General features: G+C 38.6%; 1 protein-coding gene and 1 long non-coding RNA gene across 3 annotated transcripts; both read right to left on the minus strand.

Annotated features, from left to right (window-relative positions):
• Positions 1 to 8770: 8770 nt before the first annotated feature.
• On the minus strand, positions 8771 to 14510 carry LOC109042039 (uncharacterized). Of its 2 annotated transcripts, none has more exons than XM_072301920.1 (3): positions 14319 to 14488; positions 13368 to 13439; positions 8771 to 9771 (listed from the first exon to the last, which is right to left on the minus strand). In XM_072301920.1, the coding sequence occupies exons 1-3, from the start codon at positions 14400 to 14402 to the stop codon at positions 9217 to 9219; spliced, it is 711 nt and encodes a 236-aa protein (XP_072158021.1). In that variant the 5' UTR covers positions 14403 to 14488; the 3' UTR covers positions 8771 to 9216. The 2 variants fall into 2 exon arrangements, with proteins under 2 accessions (XP_072158021.1, XP_072158022.1); XM_072301921.1 differs by lacking the exon at positions 8771 to 9771 and adding an exon at positions 9778 to 11054 and having other exon boundaries at positions 14319 to 14510.
• Positions 13649 to 14312, minus strand: LOC140224889 (uncharacterized). The gene is made up of 2 exons (XR_011900109.1): positions 14030 to 14312; positions 13649 to 13837 (listed from the first exon to the last, which is right to left on the minus strand). It is a non-coding gene; the product is annotated as an uncharacterized lncRNA (long non-coding RNA).
• Positions 14511 to 16308: the final 1798 nt, after the last annotated feature.

Raw genomic sequence — 16308 nt, forward strand, 5'->3', positions numbered from 1 at the left:
CAACCAAAGTTTTAAAGGCCTTGGAAATTGCAAAACAGGGCGAAACTGCTGTCATTGTAGGAAAATATATTGACCTCCTTGTCCTCCTTACAACTCAGCCAAGTAACGTCAAAAATGCTTTCCCTCTAAAATCAGGCAAAGGTGAGACTCCTTAAATACTTTTCAACAGAGGCAGCCTTCAAAATGGAGTGAAAGCCGAACACATACTGCCCATTCATGCCATTAGTGGGTGTGACACAACATCATCACTCAACACCACCACTCTTCAGGCAAGTCAAAGTTAAATTTTCAGCAAACCTTGGAGAACAACTCAGCTTTAATAAGTGAACCAGCAGCTCAGATACTAAAACAAGCAGGAAGCTCCAACGCATTGGCGTCGGAGAGCGGCTCTGGGGGCAGTAGTTGTAGTCAAGAATGAGGGCCTAGACACATTTTGTCATTGATCTACAATCCGACAACTGTCGATTCATGTTTTGTAACTTAGCAGATTTACGTAGCCGGTGTATAAATGTGTATTGGGCTTTGATATGGCGAATACATGGCATTATCACTTGTTGTATACTTTTAATTTTGAAAGCTCTTTGGAGGTCCGCTTCCTAAAAAATCTCTGGTTGATAAGTCGTTTAGCGAGAGTGCAAAAAATTTGCATTTTTATATCTGAAAGTGTAGGTATTGGTTTTTTGTATAATTGTTTTTTTTGGATTGCTGGAAAGTAACGCATACTTCTATAATTTAGGACTGAGTCAGGGAAATATAAGGTTCGTTAAATAGTAAATATTCCTAGTACCGTGTGACACTATTGTTAACGAAAAGTTTTTGCAACTTGTCAAAGAGGTTGTTTGAATGATCTTCGAATAACTTTTGATGAGCTAGAGGTAATGGTTCTATCTGCAGCTCGTGGACTTCTGTACGATATTGTCCAGAATCATCTAAATTTTCAAAAAGTGTCCGCTTGTTCGATACCCAATTTGCTCATTCATGCATACAAGGAGAAGCGCATGAAAGCTTTAGCAGACATTTTGGAGATGAATCAAGAATTAGATGAAGAATTTATGACTTAAATCACGGCACCTTAATCACGGATGACCTTAATTACGGCAACTATTTATTGTCCATGAGATGCAGATGGTTCCATTTCCCTAGCTCATCAAAAGGTATTCGAAGATCAATTTCATCAGCCACCCGTACGAACCACGTTTCTAGTGACCCGTACTTGCTTCGCACGTATGAAACATACAATCAGAGAAAACAGAATTCATCTTACAATAATCAATAATCAGTAGGACATGAATCGTTGCGATGTATAATACGACATTATAATGCGGCATTACTATTGTAATTCATTTTAATGGATTAGGGGCATTATAAATCATTATTGCCACGTCGGAATGAAATGTTGTAGACTGAATTGAAAAGCATGTTGGCAAAATTTATTATAAAAATAGTATAACATGTAGGTACATAACATAAAGGTAATACAAATTAAATGATTAGAGCGTGTATATTTCATTACATTATAGGTATATTACAATCATTTTTGTCATTGTTGGAAATTTTGATAGTTTGAAATTTGATAGTTGATAGTTGATAGTTTGAGAGTTGAAAATTTGGTTATTTTATTTAGTTAAGGTGATTCGATAGACGCCATATTTTGTGTCAGAATGGCATGCGACATATCCCATCAATTGGTTCCATTTTTTCATTTACTCATCATTTTTCTCCAATTTTAAGTTTCGCAATTCTGTTTTCAGGAGACTAAAGCACTCACTTATTATATTTTCTACATTTTTTAAGTCAACTCAAAAACTAAATTTTTGAAATTCTATAAATACATTGAGGCTTTAAAAATAAAAAAGAAGAGCAAGACACTAGTGAGGAACTCTTGAACTATAGGTTAATGAGCTATAGATTGTGCATAGAAATTGCCAGTCTGAAGTTTCAAGAATGAGAAAATAATCAGCCCATGAGTGGGTCCAGAATGAGGGAGAAGGAAAAGTTGAAATAATTTTACTGGAAGGAGGGATAAATGAGGTACTCACCGAATTTATTCGTACAGAACATTCAAAAATCCCGTGAAAAAACAGCTCACAAATAAAAGCAAATTGCCATAGAAACTTCTTCACGAAATCACACACACAACGAAGAACGAGGCGCTACAGACGAGTCCGTCCAGGACAAGTTAAAAAATTCCCATGAGCCGAGTGCCGTAGGTTAAGGGCCCGTTCGCCAAAACTAATCGGAACTGTATGAATGAATTGCTCCTTTTAAAAATCAAAACAATATCGAATTGCGATATATTACACAGTTAAGATAGGGCTATGTCCTGTCGTAAGCGGCGACATACAATCGATATCATTTCAATAATCGCCCCAATGGCCACGATAGTTGTTAGACGTTCACGGTTTCCCTGGCAACCTTTGTTTGCTATCAGCTGATATCAAGTAATATGACTAGGAAGCTCCAACCCAGTGGTTAAAGCTTCCTTAACCGCGAAAAACTTTAAAATTCAAATTTTCAAATTTTGAATGTAAAGTACATTTTTTCCATCACGAGATAAAAGCACAAACAAGTTTTGAATTGTTGACTGTATCACCATGATTCCAAAAAATACAATACACAACATAGCATTGACTAACAATAAAACAGTATGCAATAAAATAAAGTCATGACAAGGAACATAGCCGAAAATGGCGCCGATTCCCATCAACCAACGCGCGGTCTCTACAATGTAACATGCTGCATTGATACTCCCCAGCTGGGACCGTCCGGAATAGCAGCTCTAGTGCAAGCACCAGAGCCGCTAAAAATCAGCCTCAAAGCGAGAAGAAATTTCTAAAGCAGGAAAATAAATTTTTACTCCGATTATATGGCTTCAAGGGTGAGCAGAGAAAACTTTGGCTGAATTTAGGTATGAAAGCTATGTTCCGACTTTTTTCCACTATGTACAAAATCTCGCTTGTCTTCCACCTTCAGAGGACGTTGCCACATTTCATGCTCCTATCCTCAAGTACGTAGCAATGGATGAGCATCAAGAAATACGCGTGTGACTGGGGTCGGAAGAATAGCAGAAATGGCCTAATTCCCATCATTACCTTGAAAAATCCCGCTACGGGCGAAATTTTAAGCAAGATCTCCTGCAAGTACATTGAAGAAAGTCGCGGCACCCGCGGTTTTTTGAAGAAAGGCCTTCATTGCAGCCTTATTTGCGGGTATTGCCATGGCTCGTGCGAAAATAGTCAATAAGACGCACTTTCAATGGAAGAAGAAGGAGATGACGTAGATGATCCAGAAGATACTGAATGTTTGGAAACGATTTAATGATTAATTGCCTTGAAAACTCTCTTTTTGCAGGGATGAGAGTTACGAAATTTGCGTAACTTCAATAATTGCCTGAAACTTTGCAACGCTGTAACGGCATTTTTTATATTCCAATCTTAACCATCTTGGACTTGTTTTAATGGAAATGCTATGTACTTTAATGTAGAAAATAACTACTTTTGCCGTAATTTCCATAATATACGAGTTATTTCGGGTTTTTGTCCGAAAAACGCAAATTTCGGCCAATTTTTTCAAGATGGCGGCTTTGGCTCGCCTCAGATCTGTTCGCAAATATGAAATTCGGATTCAGCGATGAAAAATACATAGAAAATGTATATCAGAAAGTTTCCTCAGAAATTGTCTCTTCTTTACCCCTATTGAGTGGAATATATACTTTGAGACGTTCCGGTTTTTTTTTTCATTTAATTATCTTTTGTCTTGTTGTGCAGCCTTTCCCAAGATTCAGTTGTCATTTTATGCTGTGCTTTGGCTGATTAAGGTGTTCTCCATTTTAAGAGAAGGAGCTGTTTAACGAACGACTATGAATACGACCCTCCGGATCAAAAGATCATAAATCCAAATTCTCTGATTACATCAAAAATGCCTCTTGTAGATATTTTAGCAAGCTTGAAATTCATGAAAATCCCTTAGCCAAGGAACTTACAACCGAGAACATGGTGAGAAGGATCAAGAGGGTCAAACCTCGAGATTTAGCCTTCGGTGTCTAATTTAAAACTTTGTGTCTTATTTACTTTGTTACAAAAAATAGGTCCTTAACAACTTAATTGCTAGAATTCTTTTGCGGACATGAATTCCGCATGAAAGCAAAAGTAATTCAAATTTTATAGCTTTATAATTTTTTTTTTATTATCTCTCTCATTTATTTTTCATTGTTTATTGTAATTCTTTTTTCTAATCCACTACTCTAGTTTTTAAGATGTATGAATGTAGTCAGGTGCTGTGCGAGAAAAGGTTATACATGCAAAAGTTAAAAATTAAAATTAAAAATAGTTAATTTGGCTTTTATTATATTTGTAAAACAAAGTTAATTTACACTTGTAAACAGGTGGTTGTAACATAATTTGATGAATAAAAAAAATAAATAAAAAAAAAATAAATCCAAATGAAGATTACATTGGTACCTAAAACAATTCAGGATCAAAACGGCACAAATTTATTTTTCTCTTTTGGAAATCTGCATCAAAATATCAACTTTGACTTTCGAAATATTCAAGTCCAATCACACCCGTCCTGAGCTATAATTTGAGGTTCACTCAAAAAAATTCATCAGGCCAAAAACAGGTTAAAGTTTTTAGCAGTTCTCTGAAAGTTTGAAAAAATGACTTTGTGTCCTTTTGATTCAAGCTGCCTCTACAGGTAGGTGGGTTTAGCTGAAGTCTCTTTTTAAAATCTTCCTTTTAAATTACAAATGAAATTATAGATTTTGGGTGTAAAAATTCAAAGAGCAGGTTCAAAGAGAAGGAGTCAAACAACATCACATATACTATACTTGTTAAAACAACACTGAAAGAGAAAATAATCCTAAATTTGCCGCCTAGAAGTATTTTTTCTTAAATTAAGAATTTTTCTGCTTAATATAAACTACTTTTCCCTTCAACCAAGCATTATTTTTCTCGTATCAAGAAAAATTCAGCTTAATTCAAGATTAAACAAAATTATTGACTGCAAATTCAAGAATCATCATGCTTGAGCCAAGCAAATTTTTTCCCAGTGAAAGGGAGCCAGTGTGTGTTGCTTAAAAAAATAGACGTAAAATTTATATTTTGTCAGAATATGTTCGATATCTCGATATTCATATTGTGCCCTGAAGAGCGCTGCCGCTTGTTTCTCTGGAAACAGCACTTGTTAAAAAACAGGGAGGGAATTAATCCCTTTTGCATTACCTAAGTAACCGTGAAAAGCACGAATCAATGACTTAAAGCGGACCAAAGTAAATGATAAATGAAAATGGCTGCGCTGAGTAAGTTTGCTAAAGATATTTAAAGCATCCCCCGCCCGGTCAGAAAACCCATTAAAAACTCAAACAATCGAATACAAGATTATCCATTTTCATAACTGAATTCCAGACCTGGCTCTCTAATCCTCTCATTAAGCATTTATTTTTACCTCCGGATGAAAAGTGCATCTCTGTTCCATTAAAGTTGGAAGAATATTTTATTAGAAAACTTTATGTTAAGCCACTCATAATTATAGCAATTGTAATGAAGTTCCCTTGGTCGTGGAATGGGGGGGGAGGGTGCGGGGGGAGCTTAAGGCAGAAACTCTGGCGTTGGTGAGGGCTCCCAACCCTTGAAGTCTCAAGTTTAGGAACGAGCACCATTTAAATCCAGACAAACGCTTGTTCCTCTATTATTTTGTTTTTTCCTGATATTTTAATACCCACAATATTCTTACAGATTCTTTCGTTCGTTAACTGGGGGCAACTAGAGCGAGGACGAACATTGCCGTGCTAAGGAAGAACGCCGCACGAACATTCGAGAGTTGCCAAATTTCCTTCGATAAAACATGTATTTTAGACAACATTCATGCATATTTTTCCATGAAGTGTTCAGATATTTTAGATTAAATCGCGTACAAAATTGTCGGAAAATTTTGGAAAATAATATTCACAATTTTCCGAGTTAATTCGGTTTTTATCGGAGAAAACTTGGCAACGTATGAAGGCTCATACGGCGTTCCTCCTTAACACAGCAGAACAGTGTCATTCTCGTTTTGAGGAGAAAGGCAAAGCTTTTTAATTTTGAAATTGTTCGAAATAGGCGAGTCATGATTTAAGAAGTTGAAAATATGTCTGTGCTTTTTTTTTTTTTTTTTTTTTTTTTTTTTTTTTTTTTTTTTTATCCAGGACATTCCCCTTCTAACTTTATTGAACAATTTACATAAAATAAGTTCTTATAGTAATTAATATGAGACAAAAGATAGAAATTAGTTACGAAAAGAAATAGAGATAATTTACATATAATGTTGAAAGGGACGGAAATATCTGTAGATATGACTATCGCCCAGATGTCTGTGCTTGCAGGAGCATGGACACAAAATGACTTAAATAGAAACCGGGTTAACATATTGAAGTAAAACATGGAGGAAAACACGGTAAAGGAGGTGCCCAGTGCGCGATTGTCCTTAACAATTGCAACATTCAAGGTTGTCACAGCAAGTCCAAAAATAATCCGATGAGCGCCCTGATGATAAGTAATTACGTAAGATCACCTTTATCTCTTATGATACCTCACCGCTCACATTGATGTCAAAATATTTGTATCCATCCAATTTCCCCGTAAATCCAGATGGAAACTGAGCATCCATAACATGAGTTAATGTGAACATTCTGTGCAGTGGATAATCGACCCCTATGTAATTCATAGCGCTGAGTCTGAAGTGGACCTAGATTTGATACTAACTTATTCTACATGACATATCGACGGTGTAAGTCGGAAATCACATAACTCGATTTTTGGCGGTTTTGATTAAGCTGCAGAGATGAAGTGTAGTAGGGGGTAGTTCTTGCTGTCTCTAAGAATTATTTCTCCTCTACCTTCAAAGATGAGGAATGTGAAGAGTTTTTTCCCTCTCCTGAAAAATCGCGTTTTCCGAGTTATGTGATTGCCGACTTACACCGTCGATATACGACTGTATAACCACTATTTCCTGGAAATTCTAGATTTTCTTCAGAACCGAAAATTTCCAAAAAACATTCGACTACCCGGAGAATTGGTGTATGTAAGAGTCAAACCGAGGTCATTTTCAGATTAAATAGTAAAATAACATAAGAAATATGTGCAACATTCCTAACACACTCTCGGCACTGTTTCAAATAATCAGGTTTTCCAGTCTAATGATATAATCACCCGTCTATATGATACTGCGTGAAGCTATTCCGTTTATTATGAGTCTATAAAAACGGGAAAATAATCTTAATGAGGTGTCTGATGCGGATGTGGCTCCCTTGATTTTTGAAATCGGAAATGTCCTTACTTTGTTGTACTCCTGCCAACTTCCCGAAAAGTTGTGCATTATTTACTGAAGTACCAAAAGCTTCTCTCTTCAATGTCCCCCTCATAAGAGACACGTCTCAATGACCATGAGGTGGCCGCGCGGCTTGTGCTTGTCGCTTCTATAGGACCAATGAAAACCGAAGCGCCTTCAATTTTTGAATATGCAACATGCGCACTTGCTGAACACGAATAGTTGCATCCAGGCGCTTTGTAATGAAAAAGGGAAATCGACCAATGAAAACCGAAGCGCCTTCAATTTTTGAACATGCCACACGCGCATCCGTTGAACACGAATAGTTGCATTCAGGCGCTTCATATTGAAAAAGGGGAAATTGAAGTTCAGTATATTGCAAAACAACAAAGCAACATTCCTCATTTCGCGATGTTTTAGAATTCCTGTTTCAATTTTTTGTAGGATGCAAGGAATCATAATTGGACAAAATTCTGTGTACTTTCTTTTATTTTTCAAGAGCCTTTCAAAATTTCGATACGATACAATCATTCATTTGCTAAACGCTACAATTAATTAAAAGAGAGATAACAATAAATCACATACTCGTATGAACATCAAAGATCACACGTTTTAACTAACAATACAACATCGTTTTCCTGATTCATTGGTTTGATTTTCCTGAACATGAGGTACACTGGAATTTAAAATGAGGATTTGAAGAACAAAAAAGAGCACAGCCTTCTAAAACACTTGATAAGCAAATGGGACCAAAAGTCACGCATACACACATACATGCATTCTCTGATTATATTCGGTTATATTCGGTTCAAATTGAGACGCCCAGTAATCATTTGACTTGAAAATCGAGAAAATTAATGAAACTCCGCAACTATAAGACAATTATTGGACGCATTTGAATCTAAACGAACTACATCCATTGCGACATGAGCAATGTCATTCATGTACTCTTATGGATCTCCGAGCTCATGCCAGAATGTATATGGTTCTTTTCGATTTAAATAGGTCAAATTAAAGTGATTCTGAGTCAGTATATTGGACGTATTTGTGCTGGAAGAAACCATCTTGTACGCAAACCTACATACATAGTTTTGCACATAGTTTCTTTAAGCATAAATACGACCAATTAGAGTCATATTAATTCATGTATTGATACAAATACACATTTAATCAGTTTTGTCTCCTATTTTTCGATTCAAGAATTCTATGAGAACCAGAACAGCACTACAGAACTAGGAGGCCGCTTGAGTATCGCATGAAACATTTTGATATTTTTGGTTGACTTTTTGAGCTCCCTTCTCCCTGTAAGGCACCCGCCAGAACCATGAATCAATTTTGAATCATGTGAGTCTGATTAGATCCTTACCCCAAAATGTTTCAGTAAGTTATACGGAAAACCCCCAAAATAGCCGAAAAAAGTTATTTTCGTTATAAAAAATATACAAATGTACATTTTAAAGGTAAATTTTTACGTGTATATTTTTCAAAAAGGAGGCTTGAGTAAGATTTGTCTTAACCGCCTCCTACCCGTCCTCTCTTCTCGTTAAATTGCGTTTTCTAGGCGATCAGACCCCATTCCTTTAAATAACTTATGTAATAACTGAATGGCCCGCGGAGGGAACCAGAGTTCATTTGAAAAAAATGTCGCTCGAATCTAGAGTCCAGACTCTTGATAACATTAACAAGAAAAAATACTCTTGATTCAATTCGATTTTTCCTTGAATCGAAGAGCCGAGCCTCTTGATTTAGATGGATTTCCTTTCGATTCAAGCGAAAAGTCCGATCGAATCAATTAAGAATATTTTTTCTTGTCGATGTTTTTAAGAGTCTGGACTCTAGATCCAAGTGACCTTTTTTCCCAGTTTAGTTCCCATCAGAGCCAGAAATTTTTCTCGCTTTCAAGGAGATCATTCATAGTTCAATTACAGTAAGCGGACTTCTGAAGCTTTTGGGATTAACATAATACGAGAACTTCATCGCTTCGAGCCCAGTGAACTCCACACCCACAACAATGGTACGCGTTACCGGACGGCTGAATCCTCTATAAAAAAGCTCTGTACCATTTCGCTGGGCGAGATAGCAGAGCTGCGCGTACGCAATCTCGTGACCCCAGGAGAGGTGCGCGTTAAAAGCGAAGAACTCGCCGTCTACCCGATGGACAAGGAGGTCGATAGTAGCGTTCGCCCTCTCGCCGGTACCACCACCGTGAACGTGGTACCGGGCCTCTGGGAATTTCTCGGGTCGTTGATTCACGTGCTTCAAAAGAGTTGTATAGTAGTCTTCCTCCGTCGTGGTACCGGCCGCTTCAAGCAAGGCCTTCGTGGAGGAAGCTAGATCCTCGGCACTGGATTTCAGGCTCTGCTTGCTTGCGTTGAAGGTCTCCAGGGATTTAATGAAGGCGTCCGCTTTTAAGGTGACTTCGTCTTCCGATTTGATAGCCGGTTCTGCGACGGTGTCTGGTTCCGCCTGCGAACAAGGTGACTGCGCGATTAGTAGATAGCGGACAAGAAAAATTATGGTAGAATCAAGTTGAGCATTCCGTCACGGATAAAAGACCTCGATTGTCACCTAATATCTAAGTAGGAATATGTTTGGTTCAGAGGACTTATCGTGAGCCCTCAATCAAGCAAACCGACTGCTTTTGTAAACAGAACTAAACCTCAGTTCGGTGAACCGCGAGTTCATTTTTACGAACTAGAAAATTCTGGTTCATATGAAACATGATGGATCATATCATTCGAATTTTTCCAGGTTGATAAACTGAGACTTCGGTTTTTTTTTAAACTAAACTTTCGGTTCACCGAGCTAAAGTTCACATATGCCAACAAAAGTAAGCGCGGTTCTTTTTGAAAGTACGGATTCGATCGACATGAATCGATCGATAAATAAGAACTTGATCCGATCGGCAGCATATCAATAAAAGCCAATCGACAATCCAGTCGACACTGATTCGATCGACGAGCCCATGAATCAATCGACAAAACCGTGCGTTTATCGACAAAATCCGGAAATCGATCGAGTCGGTGTCGATCGAGTCGCTATAGATCGGTACACGATTTCGTTTTACGATCGATTTATGTCTACCAAATTCGTTCTCTCCGTTCTTTCGAGTGAGAGGTAAATCCTCTAAACCGAAAAACACCTATTGAACTAGGTAGTTGGTTCGTTCAACAAAGATTTTCCTCTGCGTGCGGAGCGTTCTCGGCGAAGAGAAGAATCTCCTAAAACCTCATTACTTTGGGGCTTTTGAACTTCTTGGGAATAACGTAGAATGAGAACTTGATGTCTTTGCTCTCTGTGAAATGGATGCCCACAACAACAGTGCGCGTAGCCGGGCGTTCGAAGCCTCGATAGAAGAGCTTGTCCTCGCCTTCTCGCTCAGCGAGGTGGGCGAACTGCTCGAAGGCTATTTTGTGGCCTCGATCTAAGTAGGCCTTGAAGCCGAAGAACACCCCGTCAGCCCTCTGGACGACGAGGTCGATCGTGTCTCTTCTTATCTGGATTGAACCACCGCCATGGACGTCGTGCCGGACCACCGGGAAGCTCTTGAGTTGTAGTTCTAAGTACTTCATGAGCGTCACGCAGTAGTCTTGCTCGGTCGTGGTACCGGCCGCTTCGAGCAAAGCCTTTATTGAGGACGCAAGTTTCTTGGCACTGGATTTCGGGTTCTCGTATGTGTCGAATGTCTCCATGGCTTGGATGAAGGCGTCCGCTTTCTTGTCCGACTTTACGGCGTATTTCGCTCTCGCCTGCGAAGAGGTTACTCAGTGATTAGTAGGTTTTATCAAGAGAAATGCAGATAGAAATAACTTTTACAGAAAAGTAGAATGATGATGATGATATCAAAACCCTAGAGCAAAGAGGTACCTAGCTCCATGACAGCCATTTCAAGATATCAGAGGAAAACCTTACGTCAGCTTCACTGATTCCAATGTGAGTCGTGATTTTTGGAGCCTTACATCGATTGCAAAAGTTTGAAACCACGTATCTTCGTTTCCGATGTTGCAGACCTCTTGTCATATCTTATTTTTTCAGTGGAAAACTTATTAACGTAATTTCTTGAAAACTTCCTTGACTTTTTTCTCTTTTAAATAGAATGAGTATTCCATATCGACGGTGTAAGTCGGCAATCACCTAACCCGGTTTGCGACGTCGTCGCAGACTTCTTGTCATACTTTATTTTTAAACGGAAAACTACTCAACGGCAATTCTTTAAGACTGCCGTGATTTTTTCTCTCGGTGCAAAGAAAATTCTGCAAAAACTTCAGGGAATGATGCCAATATGTTCTCATTTAAAAAATAACATGGAGGCGGAGATTTTCAGATACCGCAAACGGGTTATGTAATTGCCGACTTACACCGTCTATATAAATTTCAAGCTGTAAATTTGGCTCGTTCCTCTTCGAAAAAATAAAACAGGAGCGAACATTTCGAACATCGCAATGATGTAGATACGTAGTCAGCACTTTAGCCATTGATATCTCATTAGCCACCCAAGATAGGGTCACCAAATTTTTTCCACCACAAGGAATCGTTATTGCCAATTTCTCGTGCGCGAATACTTCAATTTTTTCCAAAAATGTGAGTTAGGTACTTACCTCTTGGCTCTGGATCACTGATTAAATTCTTGATTCAAAATTTAGCTGAGAGGACCATCACATGAATGATGTGCTTCGATAAAGTCCTAAATCAAACAAAGCTACTTATTTGTTATCTTAACCCTGGTAAAAATTGGCAGTAGAATCTGTGTTCCAAAATACCATAGACCTACAGCCGGCTGTAAGATTTCGAATACCTTCTATAGCCGGCTACACAATTTCTTGTTGCCTTTTATAGCCGATGGCGACTAAGCAACAGCCAGGCGCTAAAGTGTATGCTAAACGTTACTAATTAGGAATGCTAGGACTTAGTGAGTTTTTGGACTACTGCTCTCTTTTTGGGCCGTAGTATCTTGATTTATTTTGCGAGGAAAGCTCCGTACTTTTGATGAATGTCTGCCATTCCTAATATATTAGAGCGCCTTCAGTTTCGTATGATACTGCGCAATACCTTTGGTGTGAAATAATTGCTTCAAGCGCCGTGGCACGCTGCGGCGCGGCAGGCGGGCAGCCAGCGCGAAACGCGCATTGGCGCCTGCAAACCTAACAGGGATACTTCACGCGTTGCGCAATGCGTGAAGTATCCCTGTTAGGTTTGTAGGCGCCAGTGCGTCGCCGCTCCGCTTCGTGTTAGGCCCTAATATTTAATCTGGCGGAGTCAGCGTTATTCAACTCATGATTTTGAAATGTTTGCACATCCTGTATGGATTATTCTCATTTTAATCGATGAAAAAAAAATATGTATTAAAGGAAAATATAATGTGTGTTTTGTAAATATTAAGGTGGTTCCGTATCAAACTTAATGATTTCCAAAGCACACGAATTTCTACACAATTTCTTATAGGTAGCCTTTTATAATCGATGGCGAAAAAGCAGCAGCCAGGCGATAAAGTGTAAAGCCCGGCGATAGGAACTATAGCCCGGCTGCATAATTTTTTATCGCTTTGTATAGCCCGGCCGTATGATTTTCTCCGCATTCTACAGCCAGCTATATGATTTTCTGTAGCCTTCTTTAGCCGGCTATAAGAATTCCTATGGTATTTTGAAACGCAGCTCTTATCGCCAATTTTAACCAGGGAAAAGCTGACTCAGGACAGTAGCGCGTGACCATCAATCATAACATCAATTTAAGTAGATCAATGTTTCCAAAAGCCAAAAGTAAACTGTGTTTGCCAATGTAGTGTTGACAGAGGCAATATCGACGATGGAACTTCAACAATGGTTGACGGAACTGTGACGGTAATTCTGGCGTTTCAAAATCTCCATTCCCGTTTTATTTTAAATAAAAAAAGAACAAGCCTACGCTACTGCTTGAAATTTTTACAGAGATGCATATTTATCAAAAAGAGAAAAAATTAGGACAGTTTTCAAGAGATGGTGTCGAGTATTTACCCATTTAAAGATACTTTGTAGCATTTTTCAGTTTTACTGTCGATAAGTCTTATAATTTGGAAGTTAACTTACCGCAAGAGGCCGTAGGCGTGGAATTGAGTGAAGTCCGGACTCATCGTCAATTTTCCCCAAGAATCCAAAAGTCTGGACGAAAAAAAAAAGATTTAAAATTGAAATCGGTTTTGTTTTTCACACTTACTATCATGTATGCGAGAGGGGGCGTGCGTTTCGAGAAACTTCAAAAGAAGAGCATTGTCATTATACCATGCCTGTACTGCTCTCCTAAAGGTTGAATGGGTCTGAAGCTTTTTAGGAAGGGGATTAAACGGGCCAATGTAAATAAACCCGCCAAGTAGCAATTCATGATTATATTAAGCTCTTAACGCACAGCTTTTGGCACGTAATGAGGGAATAATGAGAATAATTATTCTCGAGGGAAAAGTCACATTCTCAGTTTGACTGTCATATTTTCCAAAGTTTGTTTTGAAACTCTAATCACTGTGACATCTCTGTCACTTTCGTCTCATTTGTTTACATTTACACTGGATGGTGCTGACGACAGAACCTTTTGTTCTCGGCTGTCTTTGTTACACTTACAGAACTTTCTGTCGTCAGAGTTTGACAGAAGTTCTGTTCTCACAACAGAAAAGTTCTGTAAGTGTAACAAAGAAACTGTGGGAGCCGTATGAACAAAAGGTTCTGTCGTCAGCACCATCCATTTTTTTCTGTGTAACGCGCAATCCCTCGACAGCTGAAAACTATAGTGCAGCGCAGAATGCTGGATCCATCTGTAAATTCTCAACGGTGAACGATTACTCAGGGATCAAATGAAAAAGAGAAACATTCCGTAATTTTATTGATTGATTGATAAACACAGACTGTAAACCCTACCCGTTATTTTTGCGGAGTGCTCTATGACCGAAGTATACCACAGTGCTACCACATGTGTAAAAAAATGTTGGTGATAATTTCAAAGAATTTTTGATAATATTTGAAACCTACAATGTATCGGATCGGGCTTACCTGAGGAATGAAATACACGCATAATAATAATCGAAATAATTTCAAGGAGGGTCTAAGTAAACCATTACTAGAGTTTTTACTCATACTGGAGGTCAGTAACGAACTGACAATGTGTCTATTCAAAGTATAGGATGAGTCGTGATGAGAATTCGGTAAACAATTACAACGGAGATAAGAGTTATGCAGGTTGAACGGTACAAGCGGGATCGTTATTCCTGCGAAAAATAGTTTTCCGTAACCCGCCATACTTTTTAGTGCACCGCTATAGTGGCCACAGAATAATAGCTCTCGCACCGACTCTACATTCACGACTTATCAGCGATTGGGAATCCCACGTTTATTTTCTTGCTCTTTTCCTCTTTCCCCTACTTTCATCGTTGTCTCCACGGTCCGGCCAGTCGGTGATAGCTGCATGACTTCGAGGCTTCCCTCCGGTTCCATATCTTTTCCCCATTCTTCACCACACCGCAATCGGTGGCGAGGCGTGATTAATCGATTATCGATATTTCTCCATTTGATGCCATGGTAAAGAATCGATTCTTAAGGTGTAAACACCCTGTCTATCGATCTTTTTCCATAGGTTTATATGGGAGATCAATCGATATATCACAAAGCACGCCACACCGCTGTCCGTAATAGTGTTGAGAGGTGTAGTGAGCCACAACGTGGACAGATTAGATGAGAAATGGATCCCTTTAAAATAAAAGTTAGGTTCATGCTTAAGCGCCTGCAGTAGGTCATCTACAACCAAAGCCAAGCAATCAAATATTAATAGCATTATGACTAGATTTTTTTTTTTAGCTGTAACTCAAAATTTTCGCTCCTATTTTATTTTTTAAAGAAATATTACAAGGAAGGATGGGTGCCATTGATTTGAAGTAACTTTAGCTGCTACATCCGAAAATGACCTTGATTTTAAATATTATGCACAGTTTTCCCCACAAAATTGAATTTCTCCATTTTGAACTCAGCAGTACAAATTACATAGAGGCTTGTCAATTATCTAGTCTACCATAAAGTCCGCCGTGTTCAGATTTTTTTCATTTTTGGAGACCTGTGTTTTTCTATGATCAGTGGCTTTTAAGTGCCTACTATTCCTAAAATATTTAACTTACTGAACTAATATGGGCGCCTCTTAATGCTTTAGTGTCTAAACTACAAGAATACTATATGGTAGAACGGTCAAATCTATCCACCACCCCCCTCCCCCAAGGGTGAGACTTACTTGTTTAAATCAAATCAAATGTTGCACGGTCTTAAAATGGTTCAATGTGCTAAGAAAACGCGGTAAAGCCAAAAGGATTTGGAAAAAAATTTAACGCGGCCCGCACAGCACCTAAAGATCGTTATTTTTCCGATATTTTCTTTTTTTTATAGTTTAGTTAGTGACCAAGATTTGACGCTAAATGTTAACGCCTAACATGGAGATGGATTAATGGAGATGTTGCATGTGTGAGGAATTTGCAGTTTGACTGTTGATTCTTATGTAAAAGTTCGCGAGAAACACGATGGTTCCATTGATTTTTTCTGAAATCAACTCGCAAGCTCCAAAAACGCTCTCAAAGTTGAGGCTGTAATGATCCTGAGAGTCCACGTCTACGTAAAGACAAACTCTCCATGCAAAGATAGGGAGCAAATACATTAGCAGGGTAACTGAAAGCACGGCAACCCTAAGGATTGCTGTGCTTTCAGTTTTAGAGTCCCCAAGTAAAGTGGCAGCCCTGTCAATGTATTTGCTCCCTATCTTTGCATGGAGAATTTGTATTTACGTAGAGGTGGACTCTCAGGATAGCGTGGGATATCCCCTTCATTACGCCCTCAACGTTGAGAGCTTTTTTTGAGCTCGGGAGTTGATTTCAGGGAAAACCAGTGGCACTATCAAGTTTTTCGTAAACTTTTACGTAAGAATCAATAATCAAATCGCAAATTTCTCACACATTCAACTCATAATAATTAATCCTTACGTGGAATACCAATATTCAGTCATCCT

The sequence above is a fragment of the Bemisia tabaci genome, chromosome 6 (genome assembly GCF_918797505.1).
Source record: "Bemisia tabaci chromosome 6, PGI_BMITA_v3".
Taxonomy (NCBI): Eukaryota; Metazoa; Arthropoda; class Insecta; order Hemiptera; family Aleyrodidae; genus Bemisia; species Bemisia tabaci.

Bases quoted from the DNA above. Each gene is read 5' to 3' on its own strand.
- LOC109042039 (XM_072301920.1), bottom strand. From the start codon at position 14,402: ATGAGTAAAAACTCTAGTAATGGTTTACTTAGACCCTCCTTGAAATTA. The intron at 13,440-14,318 runs GTAAGCCCGATC...TTTTTCGTCCAG, and splicing joins GCGTGTATTTCATTCCTCAG to ACTTTTGGATTCTTGGGGAA. The intron at 9,772-13,367 runs GTAAGTTAACTT...CCTTGTTCGCAG, and splicing joins CACGCCTACGGCCTCTTGCG to GCGGAACCAGACACCGTCGC.